The 25,029-nt window shown below is 41.5% G+C and overlaps 2 protein-coding genes and 1 non-coding gene across 5 annotated transcripts in view; all 3 read right to left on the bottom strand.

Annotated features, from left to right (window-relative positions):
- The window catches only part of arid4a (AT rich interactive domain 4A (RBP1-like)), a 41,615-nt gene extending 30,721 nt beyond the window's left edge, over positions 1-10,894 (bottom strand). The window contains exons 1-4 of one of the 3 annotated variants that reach the window (XM_040049096.1): positions 10,626-10,894; positions 9,621-9,719; positions 8,443-8,553; positions 4,670-4,735 (exon numbers count right to left, since the gene is read on the bottom strand). In XM_040049096.1, the coding sequence (XP_039905030.1) occupies positions 4,670-4,735; positions 8,443-8,553; positions 9,621-9,626 (183 nt within the window). In that variant the 5' untranslated portion in view covers positions 9,627-9,719; positions 10,626-10,894. The other 2 variants (XM_040049095.1, XM_040049097.1) reach the window with 2 other exon arrangements.
- Positions 10,895-12,963: 2,069 nt separating this feature from the next.
- psma3 (proteasome 20S subunit alpha 3) lies at positions 12,964-23,526 on the bottom strand. The gene is made up of 11 exons (XM_040049119.1): positions 23,395-23,526; positions 22,415-22,497; positions 22,087-22,210; positions 20,881-20,982; positions 19,574-19,647; positions 15,434-15,506; positions 15,282-15,347; positions 14,309-14,355; positions 14,027-14,094; positions 13,622-13,686; positions 12,964-13,134 (listed from the first exon to the last, which is right to left on the bottom strand). Exons 1-11 carry the CDS (start codon positions 23,413-23,415, stop codon positions 13,090-13,092), a joined length of 768 nt encoding a protein of 255 aa, XP_039905053.1. The 5' UTR covers positions 23,416-23,526; the 3' UTR covers positions 12,964-13,089.
- Positions 13,841-13,920, bottom strand: LOC120744659. Its single transcript, XR_005698428.1, has one exon. It is a non-coding gene; the product is annotated as a small nucleolar RNA SNORD53/SNORD92 (small nucleolar RNA).
- Positions 23,527-25,029: the final 1,503 nt, after the last annotated feature.

The following is a 25,029-nucleotide window of genomic DNA, read 5'->3' as shown; positions in this document are numbered from 1 at the left end:
ATTTTCATTTATTACGATGGTTGTTTCAGACAAACTGAGACAGGGCAGGCTATACATTTCTCCACAGGAAAAGAGGCACTCAGCTAGATTCCCCCAAAAATTTAATCAATGGCAACTGAAGACAAGATGATTTTCTTTAAAAACAAACAAACGTATTATTCTTAAAGCACTCCAGAGCCACAGTCAGTTTTTTAATGAAATCAGCATCCTCCACCTTCTGGACCAGTATACTGTCAGGATGCTTGAACACGACTGAACTAACACTTCAGGTCTACTGCTTCTCATAAACCAAGAAAATACACAAGAACTCTGATTTGTGATCAGAACTATAAAAACCTGTCACAGGCATGAATATCATAGTAATTTGGGGCTTTTCATGATTTCTTAAACTGGTTTCCAGGTTGGAATGACGGTACCATATACATCTTTATTTCAATTTAAATAGATCCAAATCACAACAGCAGTTGCCTCAAGACACTTTATTCTATAAGGTGGAGACTGCACAATAATACGGAGAAAACTCCAACAATCAAACGACCCCCTTTGAGTAAGCGATTGTCAACAGTGGGAAGGAAAACCTCTTAACAAGAAGAACCTTTTGTCAGAACTAGGTTCAGGTGAAGTGCAGCCATGTTGGAGGTGATAGGAGAGCCAGGACCAAACACTGTGGAACAGTATCGTGGACATCACCTTATTAAGATTTTTGGGACAAGTCAGGTTTGTCTGAATGTGGAAGCAGGAATTTAGAGATTATCTACATCTTTGTGTCCTTAACACATGAAAAAGACTCCCTACTCATGTGAACAAACTGAGTCTGAAATATTTGTTATTTTAGAAAAAACAAGAACTGGGTGCTCGAGTTTTATTTCAGTGAGCTGGATCTCCACCAGATGCTTTTGGTAGCCATGAAACCTCTGGGATAGTCTGGCTAATACTTGACCGCTGGCAGAAAGAGTTCATTTCAGTTGGATATTTCCTGTAATGGACTCTGTGAGGAAACCAACTGGGTTTATTGTGTAGTTCAGAAATAGGGCTGATGTTGGGGCATGGAGAGGCCATTCCAGAAGCTCTGATGTGTATCTGAGATGGCTGCAGCTGCACATGTCAATGGACGACTTCGGTCGTGGCAGACAGGTTCTCAGTCAGTGGTGATGAAAAACAGTCTCTCTGCTGTTCCAGCAGATTATAGTTCATGGCAGGCTTGAGATTTGTGTGTTCTTAAAAATCCTACCTAATTTCTATCATCGTGGGTTTTCTTCGGGACCTTGTGAAAGTGGTGAAAAACGTGTACGTATGTGCAGCTGTTTGAGCGGATCATCTTGGAATCTGCAGTTGTCTTGGAGAAATGGCTCCAAGACATCTTTCCAACTGGTGTTAATCACAATTCTCCTTAGAGCTGCACTGTGCTCCTTGGACATTTACCAGTTGGTAAATGGACTGATGCTTTTCTATTCTGAAAGGAGTACACAACCTGCCTCATTCACACCACTTTTTTCTGTGCGCTTTCTACGCAACATTTGCAAACATTCATACTCCGAAGTATGGGTATCTCGCCCAAGGATATACGGCATGCAGACTGCAGCAGACGGGTCGGAACCACCAGCCTATCGATTGGTAGGCGACCTGCTCTACTACCCGAACTACTGCCACTCCTAGTAGTCATATTATTCATTTAACCCAAAAAGTTGATTCTGTTTCAACTTTGACGTATTTCACTGGGATACACGTCTCGTCACTCATCCGAGTGATGACTTCAGCCAGACTGAAATTTTAGCAAAAGGGGGAAGTTTTGGGAGTGACGGCGGCAAGAGAGCGCAAGCAAGCGAGAGAAAGAGTTTTGATGCGAGAGATTTGTGATGTTTATGGTACTTGAACTGTATAGTTAGTGTGTAGTGTGGTTGTTTTGTGTGTCAAAAACAATGAGGTATCTGCCAAAGGCAGACTGCAGTGTAAACACAGCCTCCAGGTGGAAAACAGGAGCGACACACCTTCACGCCTGCAGGTATCAGGCTGTGATGTGCTCCTCTGTCTTATAGTGGACAGAGACATTTTTTGGAGCAGCACAAATCATTTGTGTGGTCTCGTATTTGATGCAGAACACCTGATTGTTCTGTAAATTGTATTAAATGGTTATTTTTAAAAAATGTGCACAGTTTTTTAAAACTAAATAATGCAAATAGAAATTGTAAAAGTTATGAAAGTGATTGGTTAACCATGTCTGTGGTTTTTACAGTGAAAGAAAATTACAACTTTTCACTCTTAAGTTTTTTTTCTGGTTTTAGATCAAGTGTGTTAGTAATGTCAGAATGAAACAACTAAATTCAGACATGTGAGGCTGAAGAGTGATACCAAACAAGGCGAGGTAAACAGTTTTTAACAGTCAAATAAAGAAGTAAAATCCAAAGTAGCCAAAAACAGCAGTTATACCCTGGAGCCCAGAGGGTTAAGAGTTCAAGTGAATAAGTATCAGAATAAGTTAACAGTTCATCTGCATAATTTAATACTATTTCTGGAGGCTTACTACTGATTCTTTCGCTGTGTAATAAAAAGCTGGTGGATGGAGCAGGTTTCTTTCCTCTGCGTGTCAGAGTTTGTCGATTAGGTGCTTTGATGAAGGACTGCCACTTAGCTTTTGCCCAGATTTTAATAGTGATCACAGGAACAGCGCTGCTCTTTTGGACACTAGAAACATGTTTCCTTTCACTCAGCACCTCAGTAACTGCACCGTTGCTCTTTACAGTGTGTGAAAACAACTCCGGCTCCATGTTAAACTTACGAGCGTAACCATCCCTGCTGCTGTGTGCTGTCAGTCTTCTTTTTGAAAAGCTGTTGTGAAACCTTTTACTCGCTGCTCCTAAATGCATTTCTATAGCAGATCTGTTTTTAGTTGCAAATGTGAGTGAAACCACTTCCATCGTTTAATATATCTGTGCGCTACAGGGCCGTGTGTTAAACCAAGCATCAAAGCAAAGAAGTTGCGTCGAGGACTTTTTATAATCGAATTACTCGATGAATCGTTGCAGCCCTAAATTAAACCATTACTTTACCAGGTTACCAATGTAGCTCTACACGGTTCGGTGCTAGGACCATTTCTGTTTACATTATAGATGCTTCATGTAGACTGTATCATTTAAAGGCACAGGATGCACTTCATTGCTATGCATGACACCCAGCTTCAACTATCCATGGGCCATCTATATCTATGATAGCCAGATCTCAGACTGGCACTTTGCTTTCAGACTGCAGGCTTGTTTGTGGTTCCAAGAGTATTTAAAAGTGGAACGGTAGGCAGAGCCTTCGGGGCCCGCTTTGGTGGAACCACTTTGGATTTGACAGCCTTTTTACTTTTGAGATTAGGCTTAAAACTTTTTTTAATAAAGCATTTTTTGATTAAGGTGTCCTTGAATCCTCCCTTACACTGTAATCCACAGTTTTCATGAGAGCTATTGGGACACACCAACCTAGTGGGCAAAAACAGTACCGCAGTCCTTCTCGCTCCCGCCATCCTCTGACTGTGTTCGCGTTAGCAGTGCAACCTACCAGAAGGTTGGCTATCTGATCCATTAAGCCACAGGTGTCGAACTCCAGGCCTCGAGGGCCGGTGTCCTGCAGGTTTTAGATGCGTCCTTGATCAAACACAGCTGATTAAAATGGCTGAATGACCTCCTCAACATGTCTTGAAGTTCTCCAGAGGCCTGGTAATGAACTAATCATTTAAATCAGGTTTGTTGCCCGGGGTGAGATCTAAAACCTGCCGGACGCCGGCCCTCGAGGCCTGGAGTTCGACACCCCTGCACTAAGCAATGTTTATTTACAGCTACAGGGCACAGAGTATGGCATTGACCTTTGAACCCTGCCTTACAGGCCAAACTGTACCAATCCCTGCTTCCTCACAGCAACTGCGGCTCTCAGTTACCACTCATTTAACCTGACATTAAAAAGATTTGGTCGACTTTATTGTTATGACCCATGAGCTTTTATGCTGAGGCAACAGTGCTAACCACTGCACCACTATTCAATCATGGGCTGAGATTTTCCACACACACTAGTGTATTCTGTATTCTGACTTAGTCTTTGTTAAATATTGACAGAGTATAAAATATCATGTTGTTAGTCATCTGAGGTTGCATTAGCATAATTTTAAGACCCATCAGGTCTAGGTCAGGGGACTCAAACTTAAATGGCATGTGGGTCATCTCACCGGAGCATCACTTTAGTGCTCAAGTAGTACAAAAACAAACCAACAAGAAAACACCCACAAATATTTCTTAAAATGCAGTTTTAGGAAAAAGTCACTTCAAGAGCCAAAGTGCATTAGATTTCTCCACATCAATATACAGGCCGCAAGTGGCCCCTGGGCCGTGAGTTTGAGACCCCTGGTCTGATTGTTTTTCATTATGTCCTGATATCGAGGAATCTTGTTTTTCCCTGGCTCACTGTTGATATCTGATACATCTGATCCAGCTTTCTGGGTCAGTATTAGGCTAATATTGAATTAGATCATACTGCTGCCACCACACATTTTAGCCCATGGCCGTCTGCACGACAGTAATCAGGTAGCTTTACATTTAATCTGTGTGGTTTAATTGTGAACATTAAGTTAAAGAGGACTTAAGCAAATCTGAAAAGTCAAAATTACCAGTAGCAATAAAGATCATGATCCTCTTACCCTCAGAGATCCTTTGACCTGGTCGTCTTGCACTACCTGGGAAGTACTTTCACCTTTTAGAGTCACCTGAAGACACAGAAAGACACGAAGAATACTGATGATTTCTCAACAGATGAAGAAACAATGATGTCACAAGACTTTGCCCCTAAATGTTAAAAATAAATAAACCAGGATAAGATGAGCTGAAGCACGCTGTTCTTTATGTCCCTAACAAGAAATCTGAAACTGGAGCACGTGCACAGATGTTTGAATAACAGGAAGATTTAACAAATAAACCAAAAACAAACAAACTGTCTATAGGCGTCACCACTCAGGCAATATCGTCAAGTCAGCATTGACATAGGAAGAGAAGTGAAAACTGGAAGCAAAGACTTTGCTGAGTGTTTTTTTTCCCACAGAGTCAAGTTTTCAAACTGGTGCAACATCACATCTATACATCTTTTAGCTTCTGTACTGGAACATCATTAAAGGCCAATAAAACTGATACGGTCACACACTCGTGTCCTCAACCAGGCTGTGGTGGTGGCGGTGCATGCACCAGGCTACAAAAGTCAAGAGGTGCACAACTAGCCAGCGGCTGCGACATGGTTTTTGGTGTGCAGTGAGTAAAAGTAAAGACTCCTTTATTGTTGCCGTCCTTGCAGACCACAATGAATGCATTGTTACATGTTTTCACTCTACACAATAAACTAGCAAATATAATAATATCGCAAATGTAAGAAAATACAGAAAATAGTAAAGTAACAAATATAAAAATACAGTTCTGCTAAAAGGATAAAAGGATATTACATTTGTTGGTAGCCATGGACTGTGAGTGATACTGAGCCACGATATGCTAGTGTTTTGCACTGTGATGTAATGTCACATACAGGAGCATTGTAAGGACATCATACTGGATGTCACACAGGGATTTTGCAGGTAGGGCCTGGTGAATGAAGCTCACCAGGTCCATTCACCTACGTTAGCCCTCAGTGTTCTGACGGCCTGGATGCACCTGATGCCAGAGGTCACGGTTTTGAACAGGTGCTGTCCAGGGTGAGACAGTCGGCAGCAACAGCGACTTTCTCAGCTCAAGGACGGGAACGGAGAACTGGTTCTTATAGGTGTACGTGGAACAAGTTCTTGTAGAGAATTCTCCTTCTAACTTTGCTACAATCAGCAGTTAGTACTTAGTTCATGTTAATAACTGACAAAGGTTTTTTGGGCAACATAACATTCTTTCCATTTCCCTAATATAGAGCATCACTTAATGATTTCTATTATTACATCAATGTGTTAACTGTTTAAGCTGGACATGTCCTCTGATGATAGGACACCCACAGCTGGCTGTCTTCTGCAAACTCAGATCTCTTAGGTGACAGTCACAGACGCATTATGGGATGTTTAACCTCGAGATGAAAGACTTGGCCTGCATGCAAAAAAGTGGGTGGATATAAGCCTAACGAGTAAAACATCTGCCACATTTGATGAAATAGTTAAGCAGCGAGTTAATAAGACAACTTCCTAAATGAATGGCTGCAGCCTCGTTGTAAAGTAAATAAAAGCCCTGGTGTGCAGCCCCAACAGGCTGATGTTCAAGTAATACACTGCTAGAAATCCTGGTCTAATGTTAGAATAAACTCCAGGAGCTGCTGTCAATGATCATCCAGGCTCCAAAATAAAAACTAGCAGTTGCCATGTTACCTTTTAGGTTTAACAAATAAGCACATGTGAGTGAGTTGTGTGTGACATTCACAAACAGGGACGGGAATCGAGAACTGTTTTGTCAGTAATCACCCGTACACTGATCACAAAAACGAGGGGAAACGCCTCCAACAGTCAAACATTTGACCTCACAGCAGGCAGTTAGTTTGCACAAATGAAAGGTTTATTTTTCAGACAACTTCTTACTTTCACTTCCTGCATTTTTAAACAAGTATCTGTACTTTCTACAGATATTTGTAGAACAGGCTCGTTACTTTAGGTTTAATGAATTTGCAGAGAGTTATTATTCACGTCACTGCATGCCATCAAGCTGATTTGAGCCTAAACAGTAATGCATGAAAGGCGGTCCCGTTCCCATACTAATCTCCAGGGGATGTCACATGAAACCTGATGATGTGTAACGCAGTCAGGAAATCAAGTTGGCCGGTGTTTTTCTTTTTGGTTGGCAGAACCGGAGCGACTGCAGGTGTCAGTGAGCACTTCAGCATCTCGCTATCGCTACAACAGATGGGCGGGCATAAAGGGAGTCATTTTTTGTAAGTGGGGGGTAATGTCAAATGCAACATTTTTATCAGCAAACACACAAACTGTTGTGTCTGCAGTTTGTCGCACGGTGTGCTGCTAGCTAAAGGTGCAGCTGCTGTACTTCACAGATATAGGTGTGTACATCCACAAAGAGCAGTAAACCTCAGAGCAGCAGTAGCCCAGATCAGCTGATCACAGCCTGCAGAACATCTACAGGAGATCTCAACAGAAATGACTGTGATTCCCACACTGAGCCACTACAGGCGAGTTTAGGGTTCCCCCACCTGCTGAATCCCACTTTAACAACTGACTGTGCTCATTTTCTTATACAGGAGCAAAGTCACCCTCTGCAATGTAGGACACGAAAATTAAAAAAATATATCTATTTTTCTTCTTTTTCTTCTGATTGAAGCAGAGTAAAACCAGATTAAAAATGAGACTAACAGTTTGTATTCATCTTCTAATATTATTTTATCACTTCATTAAGGCACATAGCTCAGTTAGCTTTGCACAAAACGTCCTCCAGAGACCTACTCTTTACTTTCTTACCTTTCAGAGCCTGTACTTTCAATCAGTACTTCCACTTTTACTAGAATATTTTTTAACACTAGTATCTGTACTTCTACTCGAGTACAGAATGTCTGTACTTTTGCCACCTCGTCTATAAGCAATCAAAGCAATAACAGAATCTGAATTTCTTCTTATCAATCCCCATCCCTACCTACAAGACTTGTGGGTTTGTTGTGGCACAGTGTGCGAGAGACGTACCAGCACACTGTTGCAGTATTTGCTATAGGGGAAGAGCAAAGTTACTTTAGTCAGCAGTAACTGTGCTGTATAAAAGACGTGGGCACAGCCACTGTGATGTCACCACAACTAAAGCGGATATAAATAAATTCTGCATTTGCTCCACTTTTATAAACTGCTGGTTATATCCACCGTCTACATTCAGTTTATGGCTTTAATGTGTTACATCTAAACAAACTTTACATCAGCAGGTGTCCAGGTATACTGAGACTCACACAGCTGGTGGCAACAGTCAGCCTGGTGACTGCTGTCAACCAGATGATGTTTAATACTGGAAGCTGTCGTACACTTCTTAAGCTCTGATTAATTACTTAAACGACACAATGACAGGGAAAAGGCCTTACAACAGAAACAAAACATTAAAAAGTTGTTTTGGTCATTGGCCAAATCGGGGCATCCCCAGTACTGAAAGGCTGCGATCTAATATCTTCACAGAGGTATGGGACACGTTGTTTACCATGAAGTAAGTAGTGGAACACATTCACAACACAGGACTAAATTCATATCCAGGTTTTGAAGGAACTGTGGTAAGTAGGCCACTGTTAAGCAGAATTGAAAGCTTAATTAATTAAAAACTATTCCTTTGAAAAATCAGTCCATCCCATTTGTGTCTGACATGTACTCAGGGTCAGAAAGCACAGTAACCCAATGATATTAAGTGGGAAACACTGACAGACCAGACTGTGGTCCTTTGTAAATCCTGATGCTCATGAGGATGAAACTTCTGCTAATCTTACCTTGACTTTCACCATGCGCTTAACAGTCTTGATCTTGGCCTCACAGAAGGCTCCTCTGTACTTGGCACTGACATCAGTCCCCACTGTCAGGTAGGCAGGCTCGTCTGCTACCTGAAATGCCAATACAAACATACACATAAGCAGCAGCTCTCAAGACTGTTTTGAGTTGCATTTGTGAAGTTTGTGTGATGGTTTCACTTTGTCAGTCTGTCATTTGTCAAAAGCCTGGAGAGCACATCCACGAGTCCTGGGTCTAATTCCAGTTTTAGGGAAATGGATCCTTTAAAAACTGATTACTGACGTACCTGTTTACATGATCATCCTGTTTACTGACCAGTTGTGTGAAGTGGTTTCTCATCTCGACCCTTACCAGCTTACCTTTTTCTAAACATCAGCTGCTGCCTACATGTTCATTTTGTCTCAGTTGTGTTGACACTTTTCATCTAACTCTTGATGTAATCAGTTTGGTTCAGAAATGTTTCTTCCAAGAACCCCAAACATCAGATAACTTTCCTACCAGATACATAATGTGAGTGAAAGTAATTAGCTTTTTATTAATGGCAATAACAGCAAATCAAGCTAATCAATCTAAAAACCAGAATAAGACATGTACTAATTAGGTGTTTCAGTCTGTCTAAATATGCGGCCGGTCACCAAACAGCTAATTATATAGTGCTACTTGTCATAGCTCCTGACCCTTTATCATGCAGTTTTACAGGAATAATAATGTTGTTGCATCTGATTTAAATCAATCATATGTTTAGGTTAAAAAAAAACCCAAACAAATCCCCCACCAAAGAACTCAAAGGGATGAGTGGTCTTTGGAATATTAAAAAAGGGTCTTTAAATAATTTGCAAATCACTGTCTTCTGTTTTTATTTACATCTGACACACAGTCCTAACTTTAAGTACAACACTGTCTCTAACAAAGCAGTGGAAATGTGTTTACATTGTACAGCAATTGTCTGAATCCTGCTTAGGACTATAAACATTTGGCTCATCACTATAACAGCACAGATGTGCATGTAAAAACGATAAACCGACACAGGAGACGCAACTGGAAAAGCACAGTTTAAGTCATCTGTGTCTGGTTCCACCTGGGTCTCTGAGTAGGGTTCAGACATGGTGCTTAGACCGAGAACACCATCTTCAGTTTGTGTCGCAGGTCAAACACTCACCTTCATTTCTTCTCGGCTATTTGAGGGAGTCCAGCTCGAAAGATTTGGGATCGCTGAAAGATAATGAGCCGACAGATGAGGTTAAAGCTTGCGGTGGCACTGAGGACAAACAGGGCATAAAGAGTCAAACAGACCAGTCCAGTTTGAAAATCATGCTAAGCTAACCGACTAGCTACTCACTTGTGTTAGCTCAGGCATTCTTTTCTAGCTCGGTCAACCCACTCCCTCCCCTCCCCTCAAATCTGCCTACTCGTATCAGTTCAAATATGTGGCCCAAACAGCTCGCAAAAATGTAGCTAGTAACCTTTACTTCCAGTGAACACCGGGTCCCCGGTTTGAAGAAGCGTCGGTGGTAGCTCGGTGATGGGCACGGTGCGTGAGCGGGGCCGGAGAGGGGCGCCTCTTCCCGCTCCGCTCCCAGCCCCTGTGAGTCACGTCGCCATCACAGCTTGCCATGTCAGCTAGCTGGGCTAACTGTATCACATCCACACCAAATCCGCTTGCTAGCGACCAGCTGCTACCACACAACCGAATGCCAAGACGAACGAAGTCCAAACAGCGGGCGAACGGGACAAGCTGCTCTTCGCTTCGTAGCTACGTCTAGCTAGTTGGCTAACTAGCGACTCAACTAGCTAGTTACGGAGATTTAAACGGTCCGCTAGCAAATGAGCAGCATAGCTAGAGTCCACTCTAGGTCCCACTTGGTTACGAGGTCAAAGTAAGTTTTACTAAACAGTGTGAATCAGTGACACTAGACGTAACGAGAACTGCTGTAGATTTATTTATTTAATAAACGGTTCCTCCACAAAGGCGCCGGAGCTTCACATTTCTTCAGTGCAAAAACAACCCGACTGCCATTCAATTCAGACAGCTCCGACGAATAGCGAGCAAACGGACATCTCCCGGTCTCTCCGCTGACGTCCAGCTGCCCTCGGCCTACCGACAGTTTAAACTGTTCAAAGTTTTAGCTTTGTTCTAGGCAAAATATGAAGGTTTTATACTTACATTCACGGACACAGCAGCTTCCCCTCTCGCTCGGGCTGCAAAGCAATATACGAACAACAAGCTGTTGAGCCTCAAGCTCCGTTTCCTGAGAACACGATTGGCTACGGTGACAGCAGTGGTCGCAACACAGAAATTTGATTGGTGGATCGATTTCTCCTTTTCAATAGGACAGTCTTCACGCGGTATCGCTATGGGCTGATACAAACGCGGCGCCACTAGGGAAATGACGGCACCCGCTGGCCAGTGGTGTAATCAGAAGCGAGTTCAATAGAAAAAAATACACACGGCGATCACAATTGGCCGTCCACGCTTTGCTCCTGGCTGTAGCGCGTCTCTATTGGCGGAGCGGTCTTCCTCGTCTGTAGCGATATAACAGGAAGCCTTCCCGTGCTGGATTTCTGAGCACCATATTCAATTCACAGTTCATACTACTTGTTTGTCGACTGGGCTGACCAGAAAAATAACACGCACGATTGTGTCAGATATAAAGTTTATACGGATTTTTACATAACCACAAGCAGCGGGCGCTGGTTTGTGACCGCTTTGTATTGCCGGTAACAGCGAATCGAAACAACCGGGAAAAGGCGCTTTATGACGTACTTACGTGCCCTGTTGTTATATGCAGTGTTTTCACATGTACGCGGAAATCAAAGAGGCCGTCTCCTGCCCCTTCCTAATTCGCTGGCAACTCATGACTTGAGAACATACAGTGCACACTTTATTAAATGTGATTTGGTTCCACGTCTGAGACGTCACTGTATGAACCACGCTCTACAGCTTTACCGAATAGATGAGCTGCAAAGACAAAACGGTAGGCGTTTGTTTGGCGTACCGACGCCACAGGAAGACAGCACGATCATGTCGTGGTGGTCACAGAGAAAGTGACGCTGTCATAGGTCCAACTACACCAAATCATAGGCCACCAAACAACAAACACGCATAAATACGAAACAGTTTGAGATGTTTTATTGTTAAAAACATTAAAGTCATTAAAACATCTCATTTGACCTGCTAATCGTATTTTGCATTCATTTTTCATTAGTTTAGAAAGTGAAATATTTTTGTTCAAAATGACCTCACTTTGTGATGGTGGTCTGGTATAAACAGTAGCGGTTTTAGATACGGGCGACACGGGCGGTTGCCCGGGGCGGCATCACGGGCCTCGGCAAAAAAAAAAAAAATAAAAATAAAACAATGCTCGTACTCATGCTGTCCCGACGTCAGCCAGCGCATACTGGGAATGGCACAGGTACCGATCGGTTTTCTATCGCCCATTTGCTGGGAGTAAGGGCGCCCTCTGTTTGCGGCGCAGAGAGGAGAGGGCGGGGCGGCGGGGGATTCTCTGGCTGGCTGGAGCAGCAGCTAATAACCAACTCGCAAAATAAAACAAAATAAAAACAAAACAACAAACACGAAAACACCAGACATCATGATACAGACTTTATAACCTAACTTTATAATTTGCACCGATGTTTTTTCGAAATTCTGTACGCGAAAAGTGAGCGCGAGAGCCCTCGGTGCACCTGCTCGCTGCTGAAGTCAAAGTAAACTTTATTGTCATCTCCGCTACATACAGTCCAGCATATAGAGACGAGACGACGAGGCTCCAGTTACAGCAGTGCAAGTAAACAAACAATAAATATAAGAAGAGTAAGAAAATAAATATACAGTTTAGGACTCGGGGTAAAGGATCAATAACAATTTAAAATTTACAGTTTGATGATTTAAAGTCTCACACAAGCCGTCAAAGGGGGAGGGGGGCCGGCTGCTTCCAAATAGAGCACATTTCATTCATAATGTTGTAAATCCAAGCCCATTATGTATTCATGATTTGAATCCTGGGTTGTGTGAAATCCCAGAAATGCACCTTAGACAAAGAGAATCTGTGAACTAAGGTCTGTTAGGTTAAGTTGTGGCGATCCTCGAGTTGGGGGATTTCTAGAGGGAGTGTTCGCCCAGGGCGCCAAACAGGCTAGGACCGCCACGGTGTATAAACCTACTATAAAACCACTAGTTAATAGTATTCATGTGGTTGGAGCTCTGCATGCAAACAAGTTTGTTTTCCATTGTTGTTGTTTGTGTTTATTTAACCAATCAGCTGACTGAAACACTGAAAACTGTTTGTTCCGCAGCAAAAAAGTATATTTGAAAGGTGGAATTAAAGTTTCAGTGCTTTTGAGATTGTTTGGATAAAATACTCTGACAAAGATCAGTTTTTAGTTTAAACAGTTTCTCATCCCTAATGTTTTTTTGCACATTGTACAAACCTCTGGGTTCTCTCCAAGTCACGACAGATTTATAATCACTGTTTATCAACACTCTCCCAAAAAAAGTAGTGTGAACTTTCATTCAACTTTTATTTTTAAAGCTGAAATTCAAACCAAATACAAGACAACAGATGTGAAAGTTTATGAACTATAAAACCAACAAAAGAAACAGATGCGCCCGTCAGCAGAGGATGAGTTTACATGTTGTCTTCATCCGAGTCGTCCTCTTCTTCCAGAGAATCCTGAAACACAAAAAGCAGTCACCTGAATGCACTGCCCACCACATGAAGTAGAACGACTATGGAAATACGTTCTCTACTCAAGGCAGACACCAATATCAAAGTTGTAAAAATGAAGGCTGGTTCCAAGAGTCGATCCTTACACATTCACAGGTTATTAGGTACAAGCTCACGGCGTGTCTCTACCTCCGTCCAAAAAACTGTTTTGGTCTGTATGGATCACTTCTCCCTTCCTAACAAGTGTGTGGGAATACATTTACTGTAGAGCTCACACATTTAGGCTTTAACAAGAATGCAGCTTCTCCAACTGTTAGATTTTCACAATGGATAAAATGAAGCCCTCCACAGTCTGACATCTAATATCTGCTGTGAGATGCAGCCGTCCGAGACGTTTGTGGCCAGACGCCAACGGGTGACATCAGAGCAGCGTCACAGTGGTCACATCTGTTTGTGTTGGATCGTCTATCTGCTACAAAGGATTTTCACCCACCTTGGCATATTTTTCTGCTTCCTCTCTGACATCTTTGGGTACCAACTCGTGTCGTCCATTTGTGACTGTAAGAGAACACATGTCACCATGGCAACCACCGTACTAATGAAGAATTACTTGGAGTCTTTTTCCAGCTTGTCTTAAAGCTCAACATTATTCTGCATGTTATGCTTCTTTATTTGTCTCATTAGCTTAATGTGGCCGCGTGCAGCTCATGGATTGGTCAGACAGCCAAGAGGCAGTGACATCACAGGAACTCAGTCCAGTGAGCGAAACCTTCTGGATTGTCATCATCCCTACATGATGAAGGCGTCAGCTGACATCACTGTTAAATCTAGAAGCTTCACACTAAAAGTAGAGACAGACAAACGAGTGGACAAGAAGCAGAGCACTGATGGTTCTTACCTTCTCCAACCCAGCTGAGCTCCAGCTCAAAAGCCTTATCCTTAACCTCATCGTGAACAATGTAGATTCTGAAAACATCAAAATACAACACACTTTAGGAAGACAGATACACCACGTGTGCAATGTACTTTAGACTTGCACTTTACACAGTTCACTTGCAATTTTTCTGCACTACACGACATGGGAGTTCTAGTTCCCCTTTTCTGCACACGCACACACCTGTCTTACAGGTGACACAGTTCAGGAGTTCAGAAAAAATGAGTTTGGAAGTTGCTCACTCACATTTTGGCGACCTCTTTAACCAGTTCTCTGCATGTCATGTCCTTCATCTGAGACAGAGGGAACAAGCAAAGATAGTATCAGACACACTGATCTGGATTAGGAAACTAATATTATTCGTTAACTATTAATCTGATTTTTTCTTTTATAACACAAATGTCCCAGAAATATCAGAAACGTAATTGAAAATGTTTTTTTAACTAAACGTGTAAAAATGCCTTTAAACATTCCTAAAATGTCAGTGACGTATGTGCAGAGAATGTTTTACATTTTAAAAGAAAAAAATAAGCAATCAGAATATGCAGATCTCAGAATTGTAAAGAAAAGGTTGAAAATAGACATTTCTTTAATAATTTTGTTGGAAAATGTGTCAAAAAAAAAAAAAAGAAGAAAAAAAAAAAAAAAGAAGATGCCAGAAAAACTTTTCTTTTCTTTCTTTCTTTCTTTTAAATATACTGGTGGTGCCAGTGCTGCGCTTCAGCTCCCAGTAGATGCAGCTATGGAAGAAATGTGAAAATCCCAGGTGATTTCAGAAAAGCTGACCTCTGACCTTGCAGTGACAGTCACCAGGATTCAAACCTGTTTGAGATTTTGTTTGGCGTTCTCACCCTGACCTTGAGGTCGAGGTCACTCGACACATACCTCAACAGCCTTTTACGGCTGCGGTTAAAAAGGTCAATATCAAAATCACATCTTGAAACTACTTGAAACTGTTTTTACGTGAACCTCAAACATTATTAAATTGAACCTTTTGACTTTGTTTTAACCTGAGTCACAGTTGAGGTCAGGATCAGCTGCTTTACAGACACTGACGCCACCAGCTCACATGTATTAAGGTGACACGTCTTCATTATCTTATTAAAGATTTGTTAGTGCGAAAGCTAAAGTCGTGGTTATTTGACAGATGAAGAACTGGATCTAGAATAAGAGTGCTAACAGAACTAAACTCATGTTAATGTTGCAGGTTCAGACTCACCTGCAGTTTTTCAATCTCAGTCTTGGCAGCTTGTTTTGCCTTTCCGATGGCACATCCCCAGTAACCCTGCGCACAAACACACACACAGTGTTGTTACTGCTGCTTTAACCAACCTGGGTTCCCACCATATACAGATGTGAGAGCAAACTCACGTATGAGATGCCGGACGGGTCGACCATGTAGAGCTGGGAACCGTCGTCTTTATCGTATGAGCCAAGGATGAAACTGAAAGAGCAACAACCAGAACACAGACATGAAGGCATCGATTTATTACTGTGCTCCTAGAGTGAAGGAGGGGGACCGTGATTAATAATAATACTAATAAATAAGAAAAACTACAACGTTTCATTTATTATGTTCCTGAACCTACAACTTCCTGTCCACTTCATTCAAACTCAAATTCAAGAGGTGACCTGAGATTTTTTTATTTTTTTAAATGTCAGAAAGTCTTTTCTTTTGGTTGGCTGATGTTTACAACAACGAGAAAATACCTCCCACATAAAACACGAATCCTTTATACATTTTGGGTAACCCTGTGATTACCCTAACTGCATTAGAGTTTTTAAAATGGATATTTTGTTGCTTTAACCATTACAAATGTGAACATCCATATATTCAAGAGAAGGCATCTCAATCGAACATACATCCAAACGTAGGTAAGACACCAGAACAACTTGGACCAGGGCTCTCAAAGTCGTGGCCCCGGGGCCACTTGCAGCCTGTATATTGACGTGAAGAAATCTAACACAGTTTGTCCCTTGAAGTGACAAACTGCGTTAGATTTGTTTGTTGTTGTGTGCAATGTTAAAATGTTAATGACAGAGTCGCACACTAATGTGTACACTTATGTCTGCACTTTGATTTTGTTACAGACAAACACAATGACAGCAGAGGTGCTGCCACGTGTCTGTCCAGAAGGAGACGACCAATCATTTAAGTTTGAGACCCCTGACTTAGATGAATAAACACCAAAGGAAAAAATAAGAAAATCCATTTCTGGAGCAAGTTGTCTGTTTAAATGACCTCCAACTGTTTGATAAAGGCTTGTGTGTGAACTATATGCTGCTCCGCCTATATGCTTCCTCACCCTGATGGCCTGGAGAAATTCTCTCGACTCTCAAAGATGCACTTAAGAATGAGAGAATCCTTCACATGAGGAAAACATACATTTCCATAAGGAGAGGCTCTCTCTGTCACAATCCTCGTCTTTTATTGACATGCACATCCACACAGGTAACCAACTAACTGTACACAGCACAACACTAACATGACAACACTGATTGTTTACTCTGAACACAACACTGGGCTGTGGTCCTGAACACATCATGACTTTGATCTTTGACAATGAAAGGAACACAGAGCTGACCTGGAAACAATTACAACTGAATCTGTCAGGCCTAAATAAGTTTTTCCATTTAGCACATGAAAGTTGTGTATTTGTGGGCGTGTCTCTGAGTTTAAGGTAAATACAGCAAAGGGAGGCTGTGTCCGAATTCAGGGTCTGCACGCTTGAAGTACGCATTTTGAGTGCGAGTACGTCACCGCCACGCGACGACGGCTGTCCCAATCCGAAGTGTACTCCAAATGCGCCGTCGATTTCCCCAAATATCAAGCGTGGTCTGGTGCACGCGTCGTGGTCCCATATATCCCACAATTCATAGCGCGGCGGTGGGTGTGGATAATTTTGCCGAAAAATACGGCAGAAGCAGAGCGGCCGAAGAGTGAACCATCAAAAGCAAGTACTGAATATGACGTCACTTATTTATGTGCGAATGTTTAATAATGAAGAACATTAAAACATTCCTGTTGGCCACATGTCGGCAAAGTTATGTGACTTTAGTGGCGTTTGTTCTAACTTGGTTTTAAAGCCTTTACTTTAAAATATACGCAGTTCAATAGTCGACCTTAATCTTACAGAGAATGTGATGATTTTATGGATAATTAAAGTCAGTCATATATCCACAAACACAACAAGCTGAAAGTCAGTGATGCTGCTCGGTTTGCAGTCCTGAGCATCACGGCACAAGCAGGATTCACTGCACTGTTAATGTTAGCCATGTTATATTGCTGCCTCTGTTCGGTGGTGTCGAGCCAAACGGACTTTAACGTGTGTTTGAACGAGCTGACGGTTCACTCGTTAAGCTGAAAGAAAGATGCTTTAATCACAGCAGTCACACATGTGTCCACTGTACCATCTGGAACTCTTCTTGTTTACACTCGTAATAACACAAACACTAAATCCTGCTTCTCTGGTGCTGTTGTGTAGCAGTGTGTACACCTGAGACTGTCACCTGTCTGTCTGTCCTGCACTCTCTCTCTGTTTCTTTCTCTCTGATTGTGGAATAAAAGTATGAACATGTGTTTATAAGTTACACTTGTGTTTGAATCCTGCAGCTTATCACACATTTGATTTCTATGTGTGACGACTGCAAGTGTCCAGAGTGAGGACAGACTGAGGGACCCACTGCTGCACATCATCTGTGAGGCTTTGCACCCCTGATGATCCACCAGGACAAACTCAGCAGTGTGTGAGGAAGAGGAGGAGGAAGAGCCAGCAGCAGCTGACAGATGGAGAGAATAGACAGACTGTTCCCTGTTTGTGAAGGACTGCTAGGAAAGTTTAACATAACTGTCTGTGCTGAATCAGTCTTATTAGGTAATGTTCAAATAATGTGATCATCCCAGTGTTTTCAGTGTGGAAGAAAGTACTCTGGGCCTTCAAGTTACACACTATGAAAGGCAGCAACAAGTTTAATGTTCAGAAACCTAAAGTATGTATCAGCAGCAGAATGGAGCTAAAATAAATGTTTGTTTCAGTTCTATGAAGCTTTGAGTATTTTGGATCAGTAGCACTGCTGTGTTTGTTGCATCATGTTGCTGTAATTGTTTATATGCTTTATATATTCTGAGGTAAGTTGATCTATAGTGTTACATCATATTCTATAAGGATGTTATGTGTTTGTAGACTTTCTGCCCAGTTTGACCCATTTAGCAGACGTCAGCCTGTTTAAGGCTCTGATGTCTATTCTGTGTGACTTACAGCAGTTATGACATGGTCTGATTTTCTCACCCAATAAAGGAATATTTACTATATCAGTCTACTCTTCATTCTATCAGACACAGTTATCACAGCTCGTACATTTGCTTTTTACACATATATGTAAGCATTGAGCCAAATTTAGTAATGCCAACATATTAAAAGAACAATATTTGTCTCTTATATATAATACATCTATATATACACTGTCACACATACTTGTCTTTGAGTGAAGATTTAAGGTGATAGGAAATATAAATAAATGCAACTTGAATCTTTGACACAGAGTTCAAGCTCACTGCTGTAAAATATAATATATATGATAATCTGACAATACATATAATATTGTCCATATTATATTTACATTACCAGTGAGATGATTTTAGTCTCATGAACAACATTAACTAATTGTCATTTACTAGCTAATCTTAAATGACTGTTCAGCACAGAAATGAAGCCCAACAATCTTGTTTTACAGTCCCGTGGTCTCAGCCTCAGACACTCAACTAATCACAGTGATGTCATGACCAACAAAACATTTTTCTCCTTCATTTCTGTCACACAAAGCTGTATGAAACGTTTCCAGCTGTTAGTATCATGGTTGCTAGGCAACCTGAACAGCGCGACAAAGCCTAGTCCCATTTCACAAGCCTCTCACTTCCGCACTTCTCGTACCTATAGTACGCACCGTACGTAGTACGCGTAGTGCGCCGCGTACTTCAAGCGTGCAGACCCTGACAGTCAACAGGAAGTGATATCACAGAAGTCCTCCCCCCCCTCCCCCGCCGGGTACGTACCTCAGTCAGTCATCGCTGTGATGTGTGTAGTACATTTGGATCATTTTTAAAATAATACATATGATAATTATTATTATAATATTTGTACACTACTTTATGTCACCTGAGCTGTAAATGAAGTCTGACTGATGACGGCTCTAACATTAGAAGAATCCAACATGAAAAGGAGCATCAGCGGTCTTTTCTAGTAAGAGGGTTTAATCAGGAGCCGTAGGATGACAGCAAAGCTCAGGAGCGAGTAGCGACATAAATGGTACCCAGCTAAACTTTAATGCTATCTGATGTGATTGTGTGAATGAGGAGACTGAAGCGTCTTTTAGACAAAATGACTCCGGCTCAACAGGAAGGAGGAGTCAGACAGAAGCTCAGGGTTTATTTGAAAACGCTGAAGGAATAGAAAACGTGACGGCAGCTCCGCTCCATGTTTTCATAATGTTAACATAATTACTGAAACTCACCTGCAGCCAAACGGCCTCACGGCGCTGTACAACGTATAGGCATGGACATACATGGCCACTCTGTCTGAGAGGTGCTGCAAGGAGAGGAAATACTATTAGATTAAAACCATTCAGATCCCCCTTCTGTGGCAACAGACACAAACAAACAAGCACATGGTATTTGCTAAAATGATTTTATATGATCGATCAACTAATTGACCAGCTGTTTTAGACGAGAGGCATTGTAAGAAATCCTGCTACTATACTAAGAACAAGTGATACCATATATGCAAAGGCAAAGTCCCTAATAGCAGCTTAAAAAGGAGGAAGTTAGACTTGTAGCACATTTGAATGGGCTCCTTCGTCTCACACACGTTCACTGGGTGAAAATACCTCGCTGATGCCAAAAGGTCATTTCAACCAAGCTACATTCAACTACAGCAGATGAGTTAAAGCAGCACAAGCCCACACCAGATGCCACTCTTGTCAGCTAAGAACAGGAAGCTGGGGCTCCAATCAAATCAAAGTGGCTCACCTTATTAGCCAATAGGAGGGAAGTGTTGCCTGGTGAAGTGTGAACATATGTTTCACTTTAATTTATGCTTCTCTCATGTGCGCGCTTATTACTTGCTGTGATTCGATGTCTCAACACTAATTTCCTAGCTCAGCTGATCAGTAGCTATTAGGGGACAAAACTTTTTTTGTCCAACTGCAAAGTCCATGTCCTTGACAACAATCTGGAGGCAGAGCATTTATAAGTTTGATTCTGTGTTTCCTCAGGTGGTTGCGATAATACAGAACAAGAACATTAGAATACAGAAGAACTGACAAAGACTTTTTAAGCTTCCAGGGACGGCTGTTTAACACATCGATCCATGGAAAATACATTGTTCCTCCAAGCATCCATGCTAGTAACATAGCTGTATGGGCATGTCACATGATACAGCAGAGGAGCAGTTTTTAACTTTTTTCTTGTACAACCTGAAGTTTCAGACATTTGGCTGCAGAGCCACATGTGACTCTTTGCCCATCTTCAGTGGCTCACTGTGGCTTTACCAAAATAACTAGACAAATATGAATACGGCTTATTGTGTAATGTTTATCCATCACTGTTGTGACCTTTTACATTTTCTTACTTTCAAACTGAATAAGCTACGATTCCAAAGATCCTGTTTTATTAGTAACATATAATTACTATTTATTTTACAGCTGGAATTTCATGAATAACACTTTATTTTACTATTATTATAATGACAATACAAAATTAAAATACCCGATCATAGAGAAAAAAAATGGTAACAAAAAACAACAGGAAGCTGATGCGTTACCTTCAGGGGAATGTCGTGTCCATAGTTTGATCTGAAGTTAGAAGCTTCTTCTCTGGCAACTTCAGCGAGTGAGCGAGCATCAGCTAATAGGCCAGCTACTGCCTGTTGAGAGAGAAGCTTTACTTACACATATTCATGTCACAATAAGTCTGTGAACACACAAAATAAAATGTTTCACAAACAGAACGTGGTGACCATTTCAGAAAGTGATATCCTGCAATTTCCAGGTACAAACATCTCTAAGTGAGACGGTGAGCTGCGGATGGAGCGGGCCAGAAGAAACAGCGTTTCGATCTCATCGAAAGCTTCAGTATGTTCAGCATCTTCAACATCCAAGAGATCATTTGGATCGCAGACTGGAGCAGCTAGGGATCGAACCACCTTCAGATTAGTAGATGACCTGCTCCACCTCCTGAGCTCCTGCTACACCATTTATCCATCTATCACAACTGGTCCAAGTTCCGTTGGACCAGTTGTGATAGAGCGAGCTATTGATAGAGCGAGCTATTGTAGCTCAAACTGCAGAAACAGTTCATGCTGGTTCTGATACATGCTGAGCACATCCCCTGCTCAAAGTGCCGGCCATGGGCATGTGAGCATCAGAACCGGACCACGGTTCTTTTACACCACGTGGCTGGCTGGGATAGTGTGCATGGTTTCCCTGGGAACACCTGGCACCAGGATACACTACGGGAAAAAGGGAAGCTGGCAGAGGCAGTGTGACGCTTTGGGCAATGTTATGCTGGCGAACTTTGGGTCCTACCCTCTACAGCACCTTTTCCACTACTAACTACTCAAATCAACTCACCATGGCTTGCCATGATTCAGATCAACAGGTTTTCCATTACAATCAATTACCACCTAATGTGCATGGTCGTTGTCATAGCAACGCATGTCCCGTGACATAATTAACGCTACAACAAAGGTTGATATCGAGGCAAGAATATAGCTGCTGCTCGCTCACACAACAAAAACCATCAAGCTGGTGCTGCAGACACCAAGTTAGCCAAGACAGCTGAAAGCTTATCACTTTGTGTAAAAGGTTGTCTTTTTAGTCTGGTCTATGAGGCTTTTGACACTATCCAAAAAAAAAAAAAAAAGAAAAAAAAAGATGAGCATGAGGACAGTTTTCTTTGCGCACCGATGCACACATTTATGTAGCACACTGAATAGACCTGAAATGTTTTTGACAGCTTGTGTGGTTACCATGCCGATGTGTCTGTCGATGTTAAAGATGCGTTTGTTGGAGCCCTCCTCGTACAGTTTAGACAGGACTAGCTTCTCCACCCCGAACACCACCCCATCCTTACAGCGGATTCCAATGGCTGTGCTGAACATCACAACATGGAGACATACTTGAAAATTTGATCATGACATGTCTGGAAACTAATCAGAATTATTAGCACCATTAGCACTCTGGGTTAAGAAGTCAGTTGGTTATCAACACTGTAGAAAAACTATTTTTTCTTCATATTTACCCACCACATCACATTCAGTGGGGTCTGGTTTTAGTTTAAAAAACATAGAGACTGACCTGCTGTTCTCTACAGCCTTCATGGCATACTCCACCTGAAACACTCGACCATCTGGAGAGAAGGTTGAGGCCGACAGGTCATACTGCAAGACAAAACAGAAATAGCAGCTTCCAATATTAAACTAACTACTGATATTAGTAGCTGGAAAGGACAGGTATATAATCAAACTCACACTTTCATGTGGCCTTAAAGTTTTAATTAATTAAAAAAAGAGGAATGACTGACTTGTAGTCTAAAATCATTTGCACATCATTTGCCCAACTGCCAAAACATGTGCAAAATATATTCAGGGACTGTATACCTGAGCCCTCTGAGGAATACACCCAGACTTAGCTTGGTGTGTTGGTAGAGTACAGGAAACTAAAGTATATTTCATTCTTTGTGTGAACTGGACTACTTATATTCACTTTCACCTCAGGTGCACCAAACACCTCATTGGTACCCTGTTATCTGACAGTAGCAAGGTAAATGTTTATGTTTACAAAAAAAATAAAGTTTTTTGTTTTTTTAGAAAGCCTTTGTTAAATAAAATGAACCCCAGTGATAAACTAAATAAAAAGTTACTCTTCTCATAGAGAGAATTTAGCTGGCACGCAATTCTGAGTCATTCTGAATCCAGTTTGATGGAGGCTAACATCTAAACACACAAATATCGTGAATTCCTGTAATTACAGTGATAAAACGGATAATTAACGCCACAGTAGAAAGCTTTTTTAATTCTTATAAATTGTTAAATTGACAAAAAAATCCTGAATCGGGACTAAATTAAACTACTTTCAATTTCAGTTTAGCTTCTGTTAGCAGGCCTCATTGTGACTCAGCAGGCTAACACTCTAGCTAGCTGCAGACTGAACTGAATGAACATAATTTGAACTATAAAAGCAGAATATTTTCCGGAAAACAGGACTAAAGACAGACTCATAAACGTACGAGTGTACGTAAGTTAAAGCTTCTTCTCAAAAAGCACTGAAACACTCACCCCAGTCCCGATAGAGCTCATTTTAATACCGACTGTAAATTCTATGCATAGGTCCCATAAAGCGCTCTCAAACCACTCTTCCGGTGCCTCCTCACGCGTTTCACACAAACTTCCGGTGACAGCCTTTTACAATAAAAGCTTAAGTTACATTAAATATAGTTTTTAAAGCACCACGGTTAGGTGCATTTAAAAAATAAATGTCCGACAGATGATAGCTAGATATGGCATGGCGCTGTAGTGATTCATAGACTCAAGATGAAATAGTGAAAATAAATAAGTAAGCATTTCTGGAGGATTTTAAATACATTTAAAATAGTGTAAAATACACCTGGTTTTAAATATATTTTTTAGCAAAAGATTATCTTATATTACAACAAACTCAGATGAAGATTTTTATTTACCATCTAATTTTTGTAAACCATAAGATAAGATAAGATGCTGTGAAGGGGATTTTCTTATTCAAAGAAACAACTCTACAATCATCCATCCATCCATTCTAGTCTTCTCTGGTCTTTTTTTTTTTTTATCCTTTTTAAGAATTGTTTGGGAATTTGGTCATTCCTAAAGTTCTTTCTATCGCTCTGATAAGTTTCTTTTGGTTTTTGTCAACCAAATCTCTTTGACTTTGGACCTCATATCAAGAGTTTCAGTGAAAAATTATCAAATGCAAGTTCAGCAGTTGGACTAAATTCCAAGTCTGTATTTTTCGGCTTGTATTGGGCTGAAGCAATAACAGCTGAGTTCATGTAACACTGATTTCTATGACAAGCTGGTGCAGTCTACATGTGGTTTGTGGACTTGGAGAAGGCATTCGACCGTGTCCCTCGGAGTGTCCTGTGGGAGGTGCTTCGGGAGTATGGGGCGGTAACCCTATCCCGGTAACCTGGGCAGGGTGAACTGTTCCCTTTTTGTTCTACTCATAGGGCTCTTTTGAATTACTTTTTGTCTGGTCCCTCACCAGGCAAGATAGACCCTGGTGGATTTTCGTCTTGATCATAGTATGATTGTTTGAGCCAGGGTTTTTAGGTGCCTGCTCTCAAAAGCAGTAAATTGTTTTATTTGACTGGATCATTATTTTGATTAAGTTGAAGCTCCAAGAATTTAATTTGTTTTTATAAAATTTCAGTTTGATTTTTGTAACAGGCTTTAAATCTTATGCTGGCACTAGCTTGGCCAATATTTAATTCAGACTAGACATTTATTTTCGTTTCAACATATCTGAAAAATTCAGCATCTGCCATGATTAGTGCCTCTGTTCTGCCTTTCAGTCCAGGTTTCTCCAGTAGGATTTCTTGATATTGACCACTTCATCTATCTGACGACATGTACAGGAGGATGCACTGGTGCGCCTGTACATGTCGTGCAGGGACCTGTCCTTCCATATTGCTTCCTCTTCTTGCTCCCCTCTTTCCTGGGTTTCTGCTGCCTGACATATTCGCCTACAGTAATAGGTCAATACAGTAATCTGATGTATTCATTGGTCTGCTTCATGGATTCTGGCCACCTTCCGTCCACTTAGCGTAAGGGTGCTGGATTTGGGTTGAAACCCTCCAAGCATGGTAAGGAGCCTTCTTGTCTTGATGTGAGTGACTTCTATCGCCTCCTTTGGCCAGCTTATTCTCCCAGCAGGGTACC

Source organism: Simochromis diagramma, unplaced genomic scaffold (genome assembly GCF_900408965.1).
Source record: "Simochromis diagramma unplaced genomic scaffold, fSimDia1.1 OVJJ01000426.1, whole genome shotgun sequence".
In the NCBI taxonomy this organism is placed as follows: Eukaryota; Metazoa; Chordata; class Actinopteri; order Cichliformes; family Cichlidae; genus Simochromis; species Simochromis diagramma.
Note: the sequence above shows the minus strand (reverse complement) of the source record. Positions and strands in the feature narration are given on the sequence as shown.

Coding starts and splice junctions, on each gene's coding strand:
- psma3 (XM_040049119.1), bottom strand. CDS start 23,415: ATGAGCTCTATCGGGACTGGG. Junction 22,211..22,414: donor AAGGCTGTAGAGAACAGCAG/GTCAGTCTCTAT, acceptor TGTGATGTTCAG/CACAGCCATTGGAATCCGCT. Junction 14,095..14,308: donor GTTAAAGAGGTCGCCAAAAT/GTGAGTGAGCAA, acceptor TGATGTTTTCAG/AATCTACATTGTTCACGATG.